A 16,472-nucleotide genomic window follows, 5' to 3' on the forward strand; every position below is an offset into this window, starting at 1 on the left:
CTTTTAAGGGTAAATTAGTAAAATTTCCTTCTTATTTATGTTTTTTTAAGAAACATGTAAAGAAGAAAGTGGATAATTAATACAAGACATTGGAAGTATTATTGTCTATATTTATCTGACATGAAATTTTAGTTTATTTTGTCAAGTTAGGTTTTTCTAAAATGACTGATGCTATAAAATTAATTAAACAAAATAATATATGATAAAACTTTAGTCAAATCACAATTTCTTTATATTAACAATAATTAAGTTATTCCATCCAAAAAAAAAACAATAATTAAGTTAAGAAAATTATTATTAAAATAAAATAAAAGAGGTAAGCATAGTATTATAAAACTCAACGATATTATGAAAATAAAATTTGAGGGGTTATCTGTAAAATTATCTTTTTTATCTTTTAGTTATAATGACTTTATGAAAAAAATTGTTTTAACTTGAGTGACATTATAAAAAGAAAAACATAAGTTGAATGACTTGATTTATGCAAAACTAAGTTGAGTGATTTTCTCAAATATTTTTTTTAGCAGAGTAACTTTTTGAAATATTTACTCAAATAGTTGATGTAGATAAATCTTTCTATCTTGAAATATAGATAAATACTTACTCACACTCAAACAAAAGATAGAAAAACATGTGTCTTATGCATACCTTTTTAATAGCCTAATTATAATTAAATATCACTCTTCATATTTTAATTTGTTTGTCTGATTTAATTTTGTATAGAGTTTTAAAAAATAAATATGACTTTGGAATCTTATAGTCTTAAATTAAAGATATGTAATGTAACACCCCGACTTTTCAAAACATCTAAATTAACTCGTATCTTCGTGGAAAGACAAGGAGGGTGAGTAATAAATTAAAAATGATGTGTTATGTGATATTTTAAGTGTTCAAGTGTTGTATCTCAAGTTTTGAAGTTAGATAAGTGGCAAAATAAAAGTTGGCGAAAGTTACCGTAAATTCCTTTTTAAAGATTTGTCTGAAATTTGAGTCAAATGTTTTGGACGTTTTCTCCCAATATATTAAGAGTTGTGGTCCTCGCAAGCTATGAAATTGAAGGTCTACGAGTCTAGTTTCCAACGCATCAAACCGTTCATTCATACGACTTCAGAATAGAGAGATATTTGCATTTTCGTGGGACTGCGCAAGCAGGCACGTGAGGTGGGGCCCTAAGTCGGTGGAATGTTACATATATCTTCTCCTTCGACATTTTTCTTCATTTTTAAGCTAAAAACCAGAGAAATTAGAGAAACCCATTTCTAGGATCAAGTGAAGTATAGATTTTCTCGACTTTAGTCCTTGACGAAAGTTGTTCAACGCGTTGGGCTCATCATCGTGGTATAATTTGTTTTATCGATTGCGTAGCATATCCCACTTTAGTGTTGGGACAGCAGGGGTTTGAATATATTTGAAGGTTTTGAGGTGAATTACGAACCTAAGATCGAGGTAAGACCCTTCTTTCATCGACTCTAGCTTTTATAAGCAACAAATAGCAATTTGCGACGAAAATACATATCTTTTATCGTATTGTCATGGTATCTTTTATTTTGTGTGTTGATTATGGTCCTACCTTGTTGTAGTATCGAGGGAGTTATGAGTTAAAGTCGTTAGGCCACGTGAATTTAGCGAAAAAGGTATGTTAAGGCTATTATCTTCCTATGGCATGTTTCCTTATAGCTTAGGAGTAATGTAATTGAGTTGTTATCGTTGTTATACTTGTAGCCATTATTGTTTATTGTTGGCTGCTCGAGTGCGTATAATCCTCTCTTATCGGGATTCTTATTTAGTAGTAACATTCGTATGTTGGACACGACTTAGAGGCTATTTGTGTAGGCTGCCTATAACTAAATTGCTCACTTTTAGCTGTTGGATTGTTATTGTTGCCTTTGGGCTATTGTGGTTAGCTGCAGGAATGTGATATATGCCTAGCAGGGTTATGTTCTGCCTACAGGGCTATATGGATGCCTAAAAGGGCTATGAGTTGCCTACGGGGCTATATTGATGCCTAGAAGGGCTATGAGTTGCCTACAGGGATATATATATTGACACCTAAGAAGGTTACGTGCTTCCTACAGGGCCATGTTGTTGCCTAAGAGGGCTATGAGTTGTCTATAAGCTATGTTGATGCCTAAGAGGGCTATGTGACTGCCTGCGGGGCTAGGGGACTACCGATAGGGGTATACAGGCTGATTGGCACCTTCCGGGCTTATGGGGGCCTGAGTAGGTGGTCTTGTGTGCTGTTTGTACCTACCGAGCTTATGGGGGCTTGGTTAGGTTGTTGTTTTATTATTTTTGATAAATTTAGATTTAGAAGCAGATCAGTACAATTATCTTATTCTTAATTTATTTATCAGATTATTCCAGTATATCAGGATACCTCATCATAGTCTATTGCCTTTCATACTATGTACATTATTTTGTACTGACGCCCTATTGCCTTGGGGGCGCTGCATTCATGCATGCAGGTCCTGACAGACGACCGAGTAGACCTCCTTATCAGCAGGATTGACTTTTATTCGGTTGGTCAACCCCTTTCCTCCGGAGCTGCCAGAGTTGGGAGGTTTGTTACCTTTTGTTGTATATATTCTCATGGATAGGCTGGGGCCCTGTCCCACCAATCTTTACTACTTTTAGAGGCTTGCAGACTAGTGTGTGGGGTTAATAGCTACGTTATGGCCATGTTGGCCTATGTTGTTGGTTTGCTGAAGCTTGTGAGTTGTTTGATGTATTGTACTGATATTTACCTGTTTTTAGTTTTGGTATAGATATCATGGTGGCCTCGACGGCCCAATCAGGACTTCTATGCTAATTGGCTATTTATTTATATGATTTCCTGGGAGTAGCTGTTTCCTTTATAGATCAGTTGATAGGGGCCTTGTCGGCCGATGGCTTAATTTTAAGCCAAGATATACTTATTTGTTTTCTTGACTGTTTGTGGCTGCCATGCGCTACTAGCAAATGGTTCAGCAGGGTCAGCTCGAGCCTGAGTTCTGGCATTAGGGGCCAGTTGCGCCCTTGAATCTGGGGCGTGAGATGTAAGATGTAACAAAATGTTCTTTTATCTTATAGTGTTAAACATGTCACATAGAAAGCTGAAACTAAAAAATTGCCAAAAATAAAAAAAAAAGTATAATATATAAACATAGTTGCCTCAATTGGCATCTACATCCTCCAACTTTGAATGTACACAAGTAGACACACACATTCTACATGAAAAATCTCATACGATTTGATATGTAGGACAAGTGAAGCTCACACGACTTGTCATGTAAGACGCAAACATCTACTTGTTCAACTTTATAATAATTTAAGTGTTTATTTATGAGTTGTGTACATCCAATTTGAAAGGCACATATGTCCGTTGAAACTAAGTTAAATGACATGTTTTATATATTATGCCCGAAGAAAAATACCTTCTTTTTAAAATGGATTTTAAAAAATAAGATAAATAAATTAACATAAAGGGAATATATATTTTTCACCATAATTATGACATGACTATGATAAATCATATTAATAATTTAATAAAAATACCAGATCCATATAAGTTTTGACCTATATGGATTTTTAAGTTAGGTTTCAAATTAATGAACAATTAGTTATTAATACTATCACTTGATTTTGTTGTTTCCAAGATGTTAGGAAGAGTTTCATCACTTGTAACAATCTTGATCTTCGCTCAAACTGGAATTCTAAATTCTCACCATGAAGCAGCTCACTGGAGTTGCGATTCCAACACCGATACCCATGTTCAAGCTCACTTCAACCCAGGAAGAATAACCCTAGATGGACAAGTTGATGATTGGAAAGATATTGATGGTTCTGCATTTTCTGTTTTACCTGCTTTAGACCCAGATGCAGATAAGGCATACAATGGTGGGAAAATGACCGTCAAGGTACTTGTCAACTCATTTTGGAAGAAAAGATTCAGTTTTTTTTTTTTTAACTTTGGATTCTTGTTGGAATTACCCTTTTGTGAAATAGACTCGAAAAGACTAAATTTTTTGTCTTGAATACTTTTGATTTCTGTTGAATTGCCCTGAAATCCGGATGAAATGGATAAGTTAGAAATGATTCATATGGCCCTACCCGACCGACTAGCTTCTGATTGAAGCGTAGTTGATTGATTGCAATTACTTATTGACTGTGGCGAAGTTGGAAATTTTGTTAAGGATGTTCAAAAATTAATATATAGAGATATATACTTTGTATAATTTTCTATATATATTGCAATTTTTCGACGAAGGGTGTTTGACTGTAAGTGGATACACCACTGCTTATTGATTGTATTTACTAGGATGAGTTTGAGCACAAGATCTTTTTGTCCTTTTGCACAGGCATCACATGATGGCAAGGATGTTTTCTTCATGTTGCAAGTCGACGGGGATTATACATATTCTGAAGGGTATGGATTTTTCAATTTGTATTTACTGCTTAATTAGGAAGGAAAGAAAGGATATAGGTAGATATTCAAAGAAATGTTATGTTCGATTAAAAATTGTGAAGGAGCTTAGTTTAGAGATAGATTCTTGATTTTATGACATTTTTATGTTAACCATCAACTCACAACATCCTCCTTTATCCAGGCATAGGAATGGTAATGTGAAGCTCGCATAGAGTTTGGGATTTGAAGTATAGTTGATTGGTCTATTGATTGATTAGTTTAGAGGTGGAGACTCTTCAATTAAGTAGTAACATCAAATAAATTTGGTCAGACAGAAAGGGTAACAAGTTACTTGGGCAAGAGGCTGTATTTCCATGTCATTCAGTTATTTAATATGCTTAAGTTGATCTAAAACATTAGCAGTTCGACCAATTCTAGGAAACCACGTTAGTTGGGTAAAGGTTTGAGTTTTGATTGGAATAACAAAAGCTCATTTGTGCTTTCTTGCCTTCTTCACCATCATCTATGAAGTTAATTTGACTGTACGAATGTTTGCGATATTTAGTTGTTGCTTTTCAAACAATGTCTGACATCTTTTTCCTTGTTTGAGACCCTTAATTCTCACATTTTTATTGCTCACTTCAGATACAGTAACAAGACTGCATCAGTTGCTTTTATGTTCCAAATTGGTGAAAATGCATCTTATCACAGAGTAAGTGGCTCCAACACCTTTTCTTTATCTTTCTTTTCCTTCCTTTCTTTATCCTACTTCTTCCTGTTAAATATCATGAACTGCTTTTGGAATTACATCTGAGAAGTTCTTCTACTTCATAACTTCAAGATGGGAGGATGTGAAGAAGAACCTGATACTTGCACGAGCAAGTCATGCAAGGGCCATGAAGTTGACCTTATGCATTTCTCAATAGGAACGGCAATTCCTGGAAGACTCTATGGAGGGAACCTGCTAGATAATAGTGAGGGAAATGGGGGTGACAGGTAATCAAACTGGTTCTACACTCTTTCTTGCAAATCACAACAATTTTTGTGCCATTAAATTAGTAAAGAAGTACTAATTCGTTTCTGTTGGCACACTAGGACAGGTTTGGTCATTTGGTTGATCTGTATTGTTGGAACCCACACTGCCGTTATTTGGATAGCTATGGTCCATCAGGTATGATTTGGAATTTTTTTTTAAAATACGTTTTTTCGTTGAGAAGCTTCAAGCTTGGTCTCACGTATGTGTAATTGGATGGTGGATAGTATAGCTAATAGTTGCTTCTTTGTTTTCCAATCAGTAGCATGGATAAATAGTGAAGTGATATCATTGCATTCTATTGTACTGACACACAAACGAATGTAGAACTGCAAAAGACTCGTCAAGTAGCAAGGAAGTTTTTTATATGCGTATTAGCTATTTGTTTATCATGATGTGCAACATTTTAACCGGGATTGAGATATAGATCTTGTATTGCCAGGATTAGATTTGTTTATTTATTACGTGTTTGTGTGTCTTTCCTTTTATATTAGATTTGTAAATTGTGTCATTTTAAATCTAATTCTGCATCAAACTCTCCCGCCTCCACATTTTAAGGGAGCTGCTGCCAACAGTGTATATGTTGGTCCTTCCTTCACTGAGTGTCACTGGATCTATTTTCCATGAAGAAATAAAATTGCATTAAGACATTAGACAGTCATTATTTTCAACAACCTGCAAAATTTGTCTGAGTAAACTTGACTGTGATGTAAGATAATTCTCCTGTACAAGAGGGAAATTTTGTCTGAAGTCTTGTTGGAAATACCGTTTTAGTATCGAAACTGCGGAATTATATTACTTATTTATGTTTCAACCAATTTTTCGCTTTTTCCCTCTGGTCTGCTTATTGACTTCTCCTTGTATAACAGTAAATGATACTAGTGCACAGAATGATTGGAAAGGAACATGGTGGCACAGTAGCTTGACTCACTCAGGTAAATAGCGATATGGCTTCTAATCCCTGAACATTTGTCCTTCTCTCACTTGAGAATATTTTACTTTTTCTTCTGTAGTAAAGCAAAATTAGGAAGAATTAAGCTGCTTTCTTATCTATAGCCTATAGCACGTGGTATAAATATATTAGGAAGCCTTTTCAATTTTTGATGAATCTAGAAGTTTCAAAAGTTACATACAGGAATAGGACAATTGTGAAACCGTTGTGGTTGCAAGTGCAGAAACAAATTGTCTCATAGAATAGAACAAATAGTTACCTTATTTAGTGTGAAACTCAGAAGGGTTTATAGGCAGATTGTTCTGAGTGAACAGTGAAATATAACCTACTCCACTTCAGTAACAGTCTTAAAGACCAAAAACGATGAGCCAGCTTCACTAACTTTCTGCGGATCAGTTGGTTGTTTGGTTTCATTGATCTAAGAAATTGACCCTGTAATGGATCTTCTTCTTCTTCTTTTGTTGCACGACCTTCTTTCTTCCAGATTCTCAACTGAACTTCCACAGACACCTCTTTGGATTTTGAAATAATATCTGTTAAGGCTTGTACGGGAAGTCCTAATGTCCTTGTTATGCACCTTGTTGAAATGCTTTTCTGTGTGGGATGTCCTTGTTATTCACCTTGTTAAAATGTTTTTCTTTCAAAACTCTGGTTATTTTCTTTTGTTACATATATTTTTATCCACATAGATCTACTATACAAAATGCTGGTTTGCAAATATGTTAGGGCCTCATTGCAGAAGATGATAAATTGAACAACAAAAAGAAATCTTTACTATTAGATTGAAGCTGGATACTGGATTACCAGACCTGCTTAGGCATCATGTGCTGGGAGTCAAATGGAAAACATTAGTAAGAACCAGAAGTAATTTTCCAAATCATATGTAATGTAAGGTGGTCCATCTCGTCCCTTTTTGACACCTTCAATCATCAGGGTGCCAGACTTACAAAATGGTGCATTTGGGGGGTCTGTGTAGAGCATGACTAAACTTTCCCAGGATTCATCTGTCCATTAGATTCTTTTTGTGCTCCTACGTTGTGAAAGTTTGAGTGAGGTTGTGTCTTTTCCAACCATGCTAATCAATGGATATGAGCAAGACTCATTACACCTTTTCTGCATTTTGAAGATAGTATAGCTGAATGACTGGGAAGATTAGCTGTCGTAACCAGTAGAGATCTGTCATACCACAGAAGACTAGTTTAGGTTCCAGTGAGATAGAATGCTCTTACCAACCTTGGTCTTTGTGACTACACTAACTAGAAAATAAGAGGTATTTAGAGATCCTACTGTAATGATGTCCAAGCATTCACAGTTGTCGTACAGTAGCCACTTTTCGGATAGAGTTAAGAATCTTTAATGGACTCCCTCAGTTACCAAAAGATTTAGCATCAGGGCTGAGCTTTTGTATCCTTGACTTTGTGCATACACCAGCACTATGCTGTTTTCAGTCATTAAAATCTCTTAGTTAACAAAGAAAGAGATTAAAGGAAGATAATCTTGTGTTGCAGGCAGTGGCCTTGGTTGTGTTCTGTACCTCTATGTTGGACCATTGTGGTTTCGCATTGCGGAGGCTTTTGACTTGTCAAGAAAATATTTTAGGAAGCCTATGTAGCAAAATCTTTATTATTGTTTAATAGTTATTGCGTCTTAAAACTCGTCATTTACTACCTTTGTTCCAACATCTAATACTATTGAAACAGGTTTTATTAAGGATGACAGCCCATATTCGTCCAGCAACCAATCCGGTGCATATTATTTTGAATTTTCCAGGCCGCTGAGAACAATGGATCGCCTTCAACAGGTAACAAAGTGTTAATGCGATATTAGTAATTGGATGAGATTCTGTTACAGTTGAAATTCCCTCCGGCAGTAGACTTTAGAGTAGTTCATTCTTTCTGTTAACACACATTTCTAATTTACACGACTTAAACTTGCAAGAACAGAGTCTTGGCCGTTTGGGGTGCGGGAGGGTGCAAATTTTTTTTAAGGGCCCGTTTGGCCATGCGATATGGTATCATGATACGGAATCATGATATGGTATCATGATATGGAATAATGAGATGAAATTGAAGTTTTGTTTGGACATGCGATATGAAATTTTTGTGTTGTATTTTTTCTCATAAACATAAAAATCCCATAAGTTGTAAAACTATTAGAATTGCCTCAATTGTTTATTCAATCTTATCAAATAAACAAAAATTTATAAAATTGTATAATAAATTATTACAAAGCTATTTGTTCTCCACTTAAGTAATTGTTTCATCTAACTTTAATTTAATTAAAAAAAAATGAACATAAATTGTAGTGTACTAGTCTTTAATATAATCCTTCTTCCACATAATATGGACAATTTTCTCACGTTGAACTTGCATTTCTCGATCATGTGACCGAGAAGACGAACCAACATTGTTACTTTGAGCCATTTGTTGGTCAATATCATCCGCAACTATATTTTCATGCTCATAGACCATAAATATTTCATCACTTTAACAATCGGTTGGTGTGAGTTAAAGTGACTATATGTTGGTGAGAATAATAAATTTTAAAAAGTAATGATGTGATTATAAATTTTATTTACATATGAAATAAATGGTTAGTAGATATAAATGTGGGGTTGTTTTAACAAAATATAAACTTGTAGATCAATTTTTGTATTAAAAATATCTCAAATCATGATATGGAATTATCATAAAATTTCATATTATGGTTTTTGGAGAATATGGAATCACATCTCATGATAAAATCGTATATCCAAACGCTGATTCCATCTCACGATACCATATCGCATGACCAAACGCCTACTAAGACAAAACGTTGTTGAACAATCAGCCCTTTAATTTGTGCTGAGTTTTAGTTGATTGATTTCGAAGGGTGTGGATTTTTCGCAGGATGCTCAGTTCACAATTGGCAAAACAAGTAAGATGTCTGTGGCATTTTGGTACCCCATGGATGGAAAACCGTGGCACGGGTCTGGTCATTTTTCAATTAGCTGCGATTGGATACTGTTGGATATCTTGCCAGATAGTTCTGAGCTCACCAAGGTGCCACAGAGAAGTTCTTGGGATGCTGCTACAGCATTCTCCCTTCTCTTTTCAGTAGTGGCTTTTTGTATATCCATCTTTGTTGGGCATAGAGTCTCGAGAACCAAGAACATCCCTTTTACACCCATGAGCAATCTTTAAAACTGGGACAGCTTTCTGCAGATAACCTTTTTGCTTTCGAGTTGATGTTGATTAGTTCATTCTTGATTCTAGTTTTGTTTTGTGATAAAATAAAGAACTTTACACTTGGATTATACAGTTTCTTTCTCTTCTGTGTTGGAGTAGCATCAAAATTCAAAGCTATATGCTATGTCACTAACTGACTATACATTTCAAGATGCAAAAGTGTAAATCATGCAACTTGGAAAGGTTCCTTTGAGAACTATGTCATGCTTGTAAGTTATCACCAGCAGGGACTCATATGAGTCGTATCAACTTCAATCCCAGTACTAATTTTCTGCATATATTAAAGTCTATGTCATTCCGAGTCAAGGCAGATCCAGGATTGAAGTTTATGAGTTCCTACAATAATCTCAAATTAATTTCTAATGATAATTGGGTTTACAAACAAATATTTACAATGAAAAAGTTACTGGGCTCTTAAGAATCTGTACCTGAAGAGTTGGATCCCCCCTGATTCAGTTCTTTAAATTTCGCACTTATGACCGAATATGCAGAGTAGAGGAAAAGAAAATGAAAAATGTGAAATGAAAGAATTACCATAGTATATCTGTGAAAAGGTCTTGGAATCCTTGATATACTTCTTTAAAGATAGAAAGCACATATCTTACACAAAAAGAAGATGGAAAAGAAACAAAACCATATAGTAGGTAAAGATCCTTTTAATTATTCAGGACAAACACTTTTAAGCAATTCTTCAAGCTCACAACTCATTTCAATCCCATCTTCCTTAATTCTCAGTCTCATATCGTCTGTTGTTCTGTTGGCAGCTGCGTAAGTGCGAAGCAATGAACTATAGACATCACTACTAAGGCAATTTACCTTCTTCAGAAACTTGTAGAAATCCTCAGCACCATCATCTTTTTCTTCAACAAAATACTCGAGAAAATTACTTATGGTTTCATATTTTGGTCGCCATTTGTTTTCCTTTATCCGAGAAGCAATTGCTTCCATGCACTGTTGAGCAAAATTGATTTGACGCTTCCTCAAATAGAAAAGCATGAACATTTCCCAAGCCAAGAAGAAAGGTCCTTGGGATCTCTTCAAAGCACTATGAAAGACTTTCTCCGCATTGTTTAACATGTCATGTCTCAGATAAGCTCCAATGACATTATTTGCCAGCCTCATATCATAAGTAGAGCAGCTTGATTCCCATTCCTCGTAGTATTTCTTTAAACCATCCATGTCGTTATGCTTACTAAGGGACTGAAGAATGCAAGATAACTAGAATTGGTTAGATCCAAGGAACTCTTTAGAGAACCCCAAATACGATAAACCTCACCTAGATTAGATATTCTGGCGTGCAAACTAATCAAATAGCGGTAAGCCTGACGATTACGAGGTCCCATTTCTTCCTCAAGCTTCTTTAGAGCTACCTCAGCTTTTTCGTTATGCCCAGCCTAACATAGGCAACAGACAAGTTACTATATGTAGTCCAATCGCACTCCTTTGCATTCTCCTGTTTTAGCTCTTCGAAGATCCTTTCCACTCCTTATATATCATCTAAACAAGAATAGCTATTCATCCAGATATTATATGAAAATGTGCATAGTGGAACCTTTCTGCTCTTCATTTCCTGTACCAAAGGGGCAACTTTTTCTGGTTGCCCTAGTCTCATATATAACGACATAAGATTGTTGAATGCCAATGATTTATTTGTGAACTTCAATTGATCCATTTTCTCAAAGAAGGATAGCGCCTTGTCTGTCAGTTTTTCAACACAGTAGCAATTCAAGAGTGCTCCATAAGTGCTTTGATTCTGCATGGAGGGTGAGAGGCTGCCAAAGTATTTTTCAGCTGCAGTTATTCCTTGAACTTTTGCTATGAGATCCAATCGTACTCCATAATCACCATACGAAAAGTTTATACCTCTTTTCTCCATCCACTCCATTATCTGCAACAATAAATAGGAATATCAACTCATGATATACAAAATCATTTTATGTGGATATACTCCATCTAGATGGCATAACGAAACAATGTCTGCATAAACATATTTTTGGCGAACAGCTGATAGAAAAATACAATACAGTTGCAGCTGGTAAAATATCTCCTCTCTGGAGCGTAACTCCAAAAGATCTAACTAGCTCATTATAACACAACAATCAACAATGCCTTATCAGTATCGCAAACTATTTGGGGTCGGCTATAAAAATCTCATATACGTATTCACATACCACTATATTCAGGGCATTCATTCCAATACCGGCCAACAATTTGTCTTAAGAGTTGATACAAGCTTGTTTCTTCTTGATATTTTTACATCTTATACAGGAACTGGTTAAGCCTGAAAACATGCCTTGTACTACGGAAAGGATAGGAATGGGAAGATATAGTGAGCCAATAACAAGAGCTTGGCAACTACAGATTGAAAACCCTTTTCACCATACGGTAAAAGTTGTCATTCTAAATTTAAATGTTCCAATTCCAAAACTATAGCAATCAATCATCTATATCCTAAACAATTCGTCCCTAAACTCCACACAAGTCTGTCAACCACAGTATAAATTAGTTATATTAGCAATGTAAACTATATACATTCCATTTTACCAGCTCATTTCATTCTATTACTAATAAAGTAAAATTGGTGAGCTAAATGATCAAGAGATTTCAGAGGGTATAGTATACTATACCTCAAAAGCATGCTGGTATGCTCCTTGATGCATTTTTCCAGTTCATACTTCTTCACAACTCTGCCTTCTCTCGTATACGCATTTATTGTTTCAGTAACCGACCCTTTTGTGGCTCCTAAAGCCGACAATCTCCGGTAGAGCCTCGAATCTCTTCCACTCTGCTCCGCCGCCGTGAAACATAGTCTTCTGAGGTTCAATCGGGTCTCGTTTGAAATCTGACGGGTAAAATTCCGGATCATTTTGGCCCGATAACTTTCTCAAGTATAACCTCCAGCTCGCACTCGCAAGGGTTTTTACAAGGGTTTAAGCATTCTCTTTCCTTTTCTTTTTCTTTTCCTTTTTTGCTTAAATTATGTGATGTTAAGGATACAATTAAAGTTAATTGTCAATCTCAATCTCATTTATGAATGGAGAAAAAAAAATTATTTCGTGCAGAAACAAAAGATGGTTGAGAAATGTGGATAGTCGATACTGGAAGGTTCACACTGGAATAATAATAATAATAATAATAATAATAATTGTTATTGTTGTTTAAAAATTAATTCAAATAAAATAACGAATTTTGGATTTGCCGAAATATGCCCACCCCTAAATACCAGTAATAAAGTTGAGCGTACTCAATTTTTGACTTTACTCTAAAATAATAAGGAACTAATTAATACCTAATAAATAGAGAAATTAATCAGCTAGCCAGAATTAATTTAATATGTAATAAAGTAGAGAACCTAAGCAATTAACTATTCGTGTTCATTTTTACTTGTTTGACTCAACCTTTTATGTAAGAAGAAGCCATATATAGATTGATAATTTTATCATGTCACTCTACAGATATAATAAATTTAATATTATAAAAAATGATCATGATTAATAACAAAAATAAATTAAAAACTTAAATAATAGATTATTTTTTGATATTTTAAACTGAACAAATAAAGTTAAACATTGATTTTTAATATAATTCGAAGTAAAAATAGGACTGAACAAATAAAATTAGACATTATTTTTAAATATAATTCCATGTATAAAAATAGACAAAGGAAGTAGAACGTACTCTTCATTCTCTTTTTCTTCCATTTTACAACATCTGCAGGAAATATATTGTTTGTTCAACTTAAAAAGTGTAAATTGTATTATTCAAAAACATAGTCGAAAATACTATAACAAATATTAAAGTTCGTAAATATATAATTAAATTATAATAGTTGAAAAATAATTAAATTCGATAACTTATTGTTGTTGGTAAAGTGAGAAGGTTCTTGAATATGTGAAAGACTCTTGGTGGAGTGTGTCCATCATTTTCTTTCATTACAAAGCATTAAGATCTGAATTTGTTATGTTCTAATTAGAAGCGATTATTGATCAAAATTAAAATTAAATTAAATTAGTTAATTATTAAAATCAAATCAAACATAATATATATATATATTATTAATTTAATTGTTATTGATTTTGATTTAGTTGTTAATCATACACAGAAATAAAATGAAAAGAAACAATAAAAAAATAAATTAGTTAAGCAAATATGCACCTGCTAACATCATCCGCTATAATGTACTTTTTTTTCTTTCTAAGTCTTTGGTGACAGTGGAAAAAATGGAATCAAAATTGGAAGGATTAACAATTGGATCATGCCTCGAATTAATTTCATTTACCTATTTGAATTATAAATAAATTTTGATGAAAACATATATAAGATATTTAAAGTTATTCATAAAAATAATATATTATAGGGAAAATTATGCGGTTAAGCAAATTTATACTACTTAATTACTCATCATAGCTATAGTTTGCTATAATTACCACTCGCCACTAATATTATACAATAATTACGTGAGCTGACTTTGAGTTTGTATATTATAATTTGCCAGAATATACATTACATATGTATAATATATAATTATCTAACCGATATACATATACAATTCACCTCTCTCCCACTCTCTGCCCTCTCTCGCTCGCCTCTCTCCTCCCTTTCCCAATCTTGCTTGCCATATATACAAATACATGCATAATATATAATTATCTAACCGATATACATATACAATTCACCTTTATCCCACTCTTTGCCCTCTCTCTCTCCCTTCTCTCCTTTCTCTCCCAGTCTCACTCACCTCTCTCCTCCTTATAACATGTAGTTACGAATTGTAACTATCAAACAATAGCTATGGAAAGTAATTAGGCTATTTTTGAATGACTATATGTGAAAGTTCCTTGATATATATATATATACACAATCTGTCGATTCAATTATTTCGAACAAAATCAAATATTGTTATTTTTAAAAATATATAAAATCAAACAACACCAAATCCAAGTACACTCATAGTTTAATTGATTTATTTTAATTCTTTAATTTAAATCATTTTTTATCCAAATCGTGAACACCCATTGCACAAATAAATATAGGAAATTTTACACAAATCAAATAGTGTTAATAGTTGATTACGTCTTATCTATACTCTTTTCCAATTCACAAAAGTCCCTTAAAATTGATGGAATTTGGATACATCCCAAAATATCTCAATACATCACGTCTCAGTTTCGGGAACATCACTCAACATTTCAATACATTGTGTCTCGATTTCTAATACATCACTCAACATCCCAATACATCGCATAAAGTGATTTATCCTATCGATACATCACAAATCTCATAGTGTCAAGAGCTAATTACATCTTATCCATTTATTTGACCGATACATCACAAATCTCATAGTCATGTTAAGAGCTAATTATATCTTATTCCTACTCTTTTTCAAATCATAAAAATCTCTTAAATTTTGTGAAATTCAGATACATCTCAAAACATCTTGATATATCGCATCCCGGTTTCATATATATCCTTCAATATTTTGATACATCACATTTCGATACATCACTCAACGTCTCAAGACGCGTCTCGATACATCGCGTAAAAATGAGTAGGAAATTTTCTAATTCTTTTCAAATAATAGAAAATTTTTAAAAATATAATAAAATAAGTTGTGTATTTAGACACGTAATATTTTCATAAAGATACCTATCTTGTGGTTGTGGGCAAATAACCTATGTTGGTTGATTAGACGCCGGCGAGTCACAACTTGGGTAATCCCTATGGAGTACCCTGCCAAATAATTTCAGATTTTTTACACTCTGTATCCCACAAATGTTCCTATTTTTGGGTGGAGTTTAATTTTTAACTTGAGTGAGTTTAACCTGCCTGCCGGCAAGAAAAAGAAAGATGATTTTTTCCGACGAGTGGAAGTCTCTTTGGCCAATATGTTCATCCTATTCTCCACCACTTCTACTCTCAAATTCACACGAAGAATCCTCTTCGAAACGCCACCGTATTGATAGTCCAATTGAACCTTTGATTTTCAGACCATGTGAAGAAACGGTGACGCTACTCCTTCGTTCGCCATTGTTATCAACTCGGCTTCCTCCTCCGGTTCCTGACCTCTCTTTGCCAAGATTCCTTCAAACTTCAAGTGGTATGCTTTTTTCTGCCGCTTCTTCAATTGCTACAGAGTTTACTCAACAGGTTTCTGATTCAATTCACAACTTTAATTCAATCCAGTTTCTTCCTCTACCTAATGTTGGTGAAAATAGCAAACCCAATTCAATTATAGGAATTTCTCCAACTGGGGAGAATTATGACCAAGTTGGGTTATTTATGCTCTGTTCTGAAGACACCCAATTTGTGGCTAAGAAATTCAAGAATGATACATCTTTTTTAGTGCATAATCACAAGCTGAATTTTAGAATTTTGAGGTTATTAGTGAACCCAGTTTGTGAAATTGATGATTCTTGTTCTTCTAGTTATATTACTTTTGGGTATTTATTGGTTTGTACTTTGTATTCTGTTCATTGGTATAGTGTAAAGATAGGGGTTAAAGGAGATGAAAATGTTATGTTAGATTATGTGGGTAGCGCTGATAGAAACTTGTTTAAGGGTGGGACTGTTTCTCATGCTTGTTGGAGCCCACATTTGAGAGAAGAGTGTGTGGTGATGTTGAAAAATGGGGATTTGTTTTTGTTTGATATGGGTTCTTGCGGAAAGAGTCAGGCTTTCTGTGCTTCTGATGTATTGCAAGGCAAGAAATTGCAAGTTCTGTGGGATAAGTTGGATAGAGATGAACAGTGGGTAACCTGTGAATTTAGCTGGCATCCAAGGATTTTGATTGTTGCAAATTCAAGGGCTGTATTTTTGGTGGATTTGAGGTCAGACAAGTGCAAAGTCTGCACCTTGCTAAATATTGAGGCACTGTCG

The 16,472-nt window shown here is 34.3% G+C and overlaps 2 protein-coding genes across 3 annotated transcripts; one reads left to right on the forward strand and one right to left on the reverse strand.

Annotated features, from left to right (window-relative positions):
* The first annotated feature begins 3,553 nt into the window (after window positions 1–3,553).
* LOC125853196 (uncharacterized) lies at window positions 3,554–9,673 on the forward strand. Of its 2 annotated transcripts, none has more exons than XM_049532868.1 (8): window positions 3,554–3,896; window positions 4,338–4,405; window positions 5,030–5,096; window positions 5,226–5,380; window positions 5,485–5,555; window positions 6,284–6,352; window positions 8,070–8,170; window positions 9,258–9,673. In XM_049532868.1, exons 1-8 carry the CDS (start codon window positions 3,636–3,638, stop codon window positions 9,549–9,551), a joined length of 1,086 nt encoding a protein of 361 aa, XP_049388825.1. In that variant the 5' UTR covers window positions 3,554–3,635; the 3' UTR covers window positions 9,552–9,673. The 2 variants fall into 2 exon arrangements, with proteins under 2 accessions (XP_049388825.1, XP_049388826.1); XM_049532869.1 differs by having other exon boundaries at window positions 6,287–6,352.
* Window positions 9,674–10,256: 583 nt separating this feature from the next.
* LOC125866189 (pentatricopeptide repeat-containing protein At1g02370, mitochondrial-like) lies at window positions 10,257–12,462 on the reverse strand. Its single transcript, XM_049546539.1, has 5 exons — window positions 12,224–12,462; window positions 12,076–12,079; window positions 11,149–11,484; window positions 10,868–10,990; window positions 10,257–10,796 (listed from the first exon to the last, which is right to left on the reverse strand). The coding sequence occupies exons 1-5, from the start codon at window positions 12,460–12,462 to the stop codon at window positions 10,257–10,259; spliced, it is 1,242 nt and encodes a 413-aa protein (XP_049402496.1).
* Window positions 12,463–16,472: the final 4,010 nt, after the last annotated feature.

The sequence above is a fragment of the Solanum stenotomum genome, chromosome 1 (assembly GCF_019186545.1).
Source record: "Solanum stenotomum isolate F172 chromosome 1, ASM1918654v1, whole genome shotgun sequence".
Classification (NCBI taxonomy): domain Eukaryota; kingdom Viridiplantae; phylum Streptophyta; class Magnoliopsida; order Solanales; family Solanaceae; genus Solanum; species Solanum stenotomum.

What these genes read in the sequence shown, in the direction of transcription:
- LOC125853196 (XM_049532868.1), top strand. Translation starts at nt 3,636, where the DNA reads ATGTTAGGAAGAGTTTCATCACTTGTAACAATCTTGATCTTCGCTCAA. An exon ending in GTGGGAAAATGACCGTCAAG is followed by an intron (nt 3,897 to 4,337) that starts GTACTTGTCAAC and finishes CCTTTTGCACAG; the next exon opens with GCATCACATGATGGCAAGGA. An exon ending in GATTATACATATTCTGAAGG is followed by an intron (nt 4,406 to 5,029) that starts GTATGGATTTTT and finishes TGCTCACTTCAG; the next exon opens with ATACAGTAACAAGACTGCAT.
- LOC125866189 (XM_049546539.1), bottom strand. Translation starts at nt 12,462, where the DNA reads ATGATCCGGAATTTTACCCGTCAGATTTCAAACGAGACCCGATTGAAC. An exon ending in AGGAAATGAAGAGCAGAAAG is followed by an intron (nt 10,991 to 11,148) that starts GTTCCACTATGC and finishes TGCCTATGTTAG; the next exon opens with GCTGGGCATAACGAAAAAGC. An exon ending in GAATATCTAATCTAGGTGAG is followed by an intron (nt 10,797 to 10,867) that starts GTTTATCGTATT and finishes TGCATTCTTCAG; the next exon opens with TCCCTTAGTAAGCATAACGA.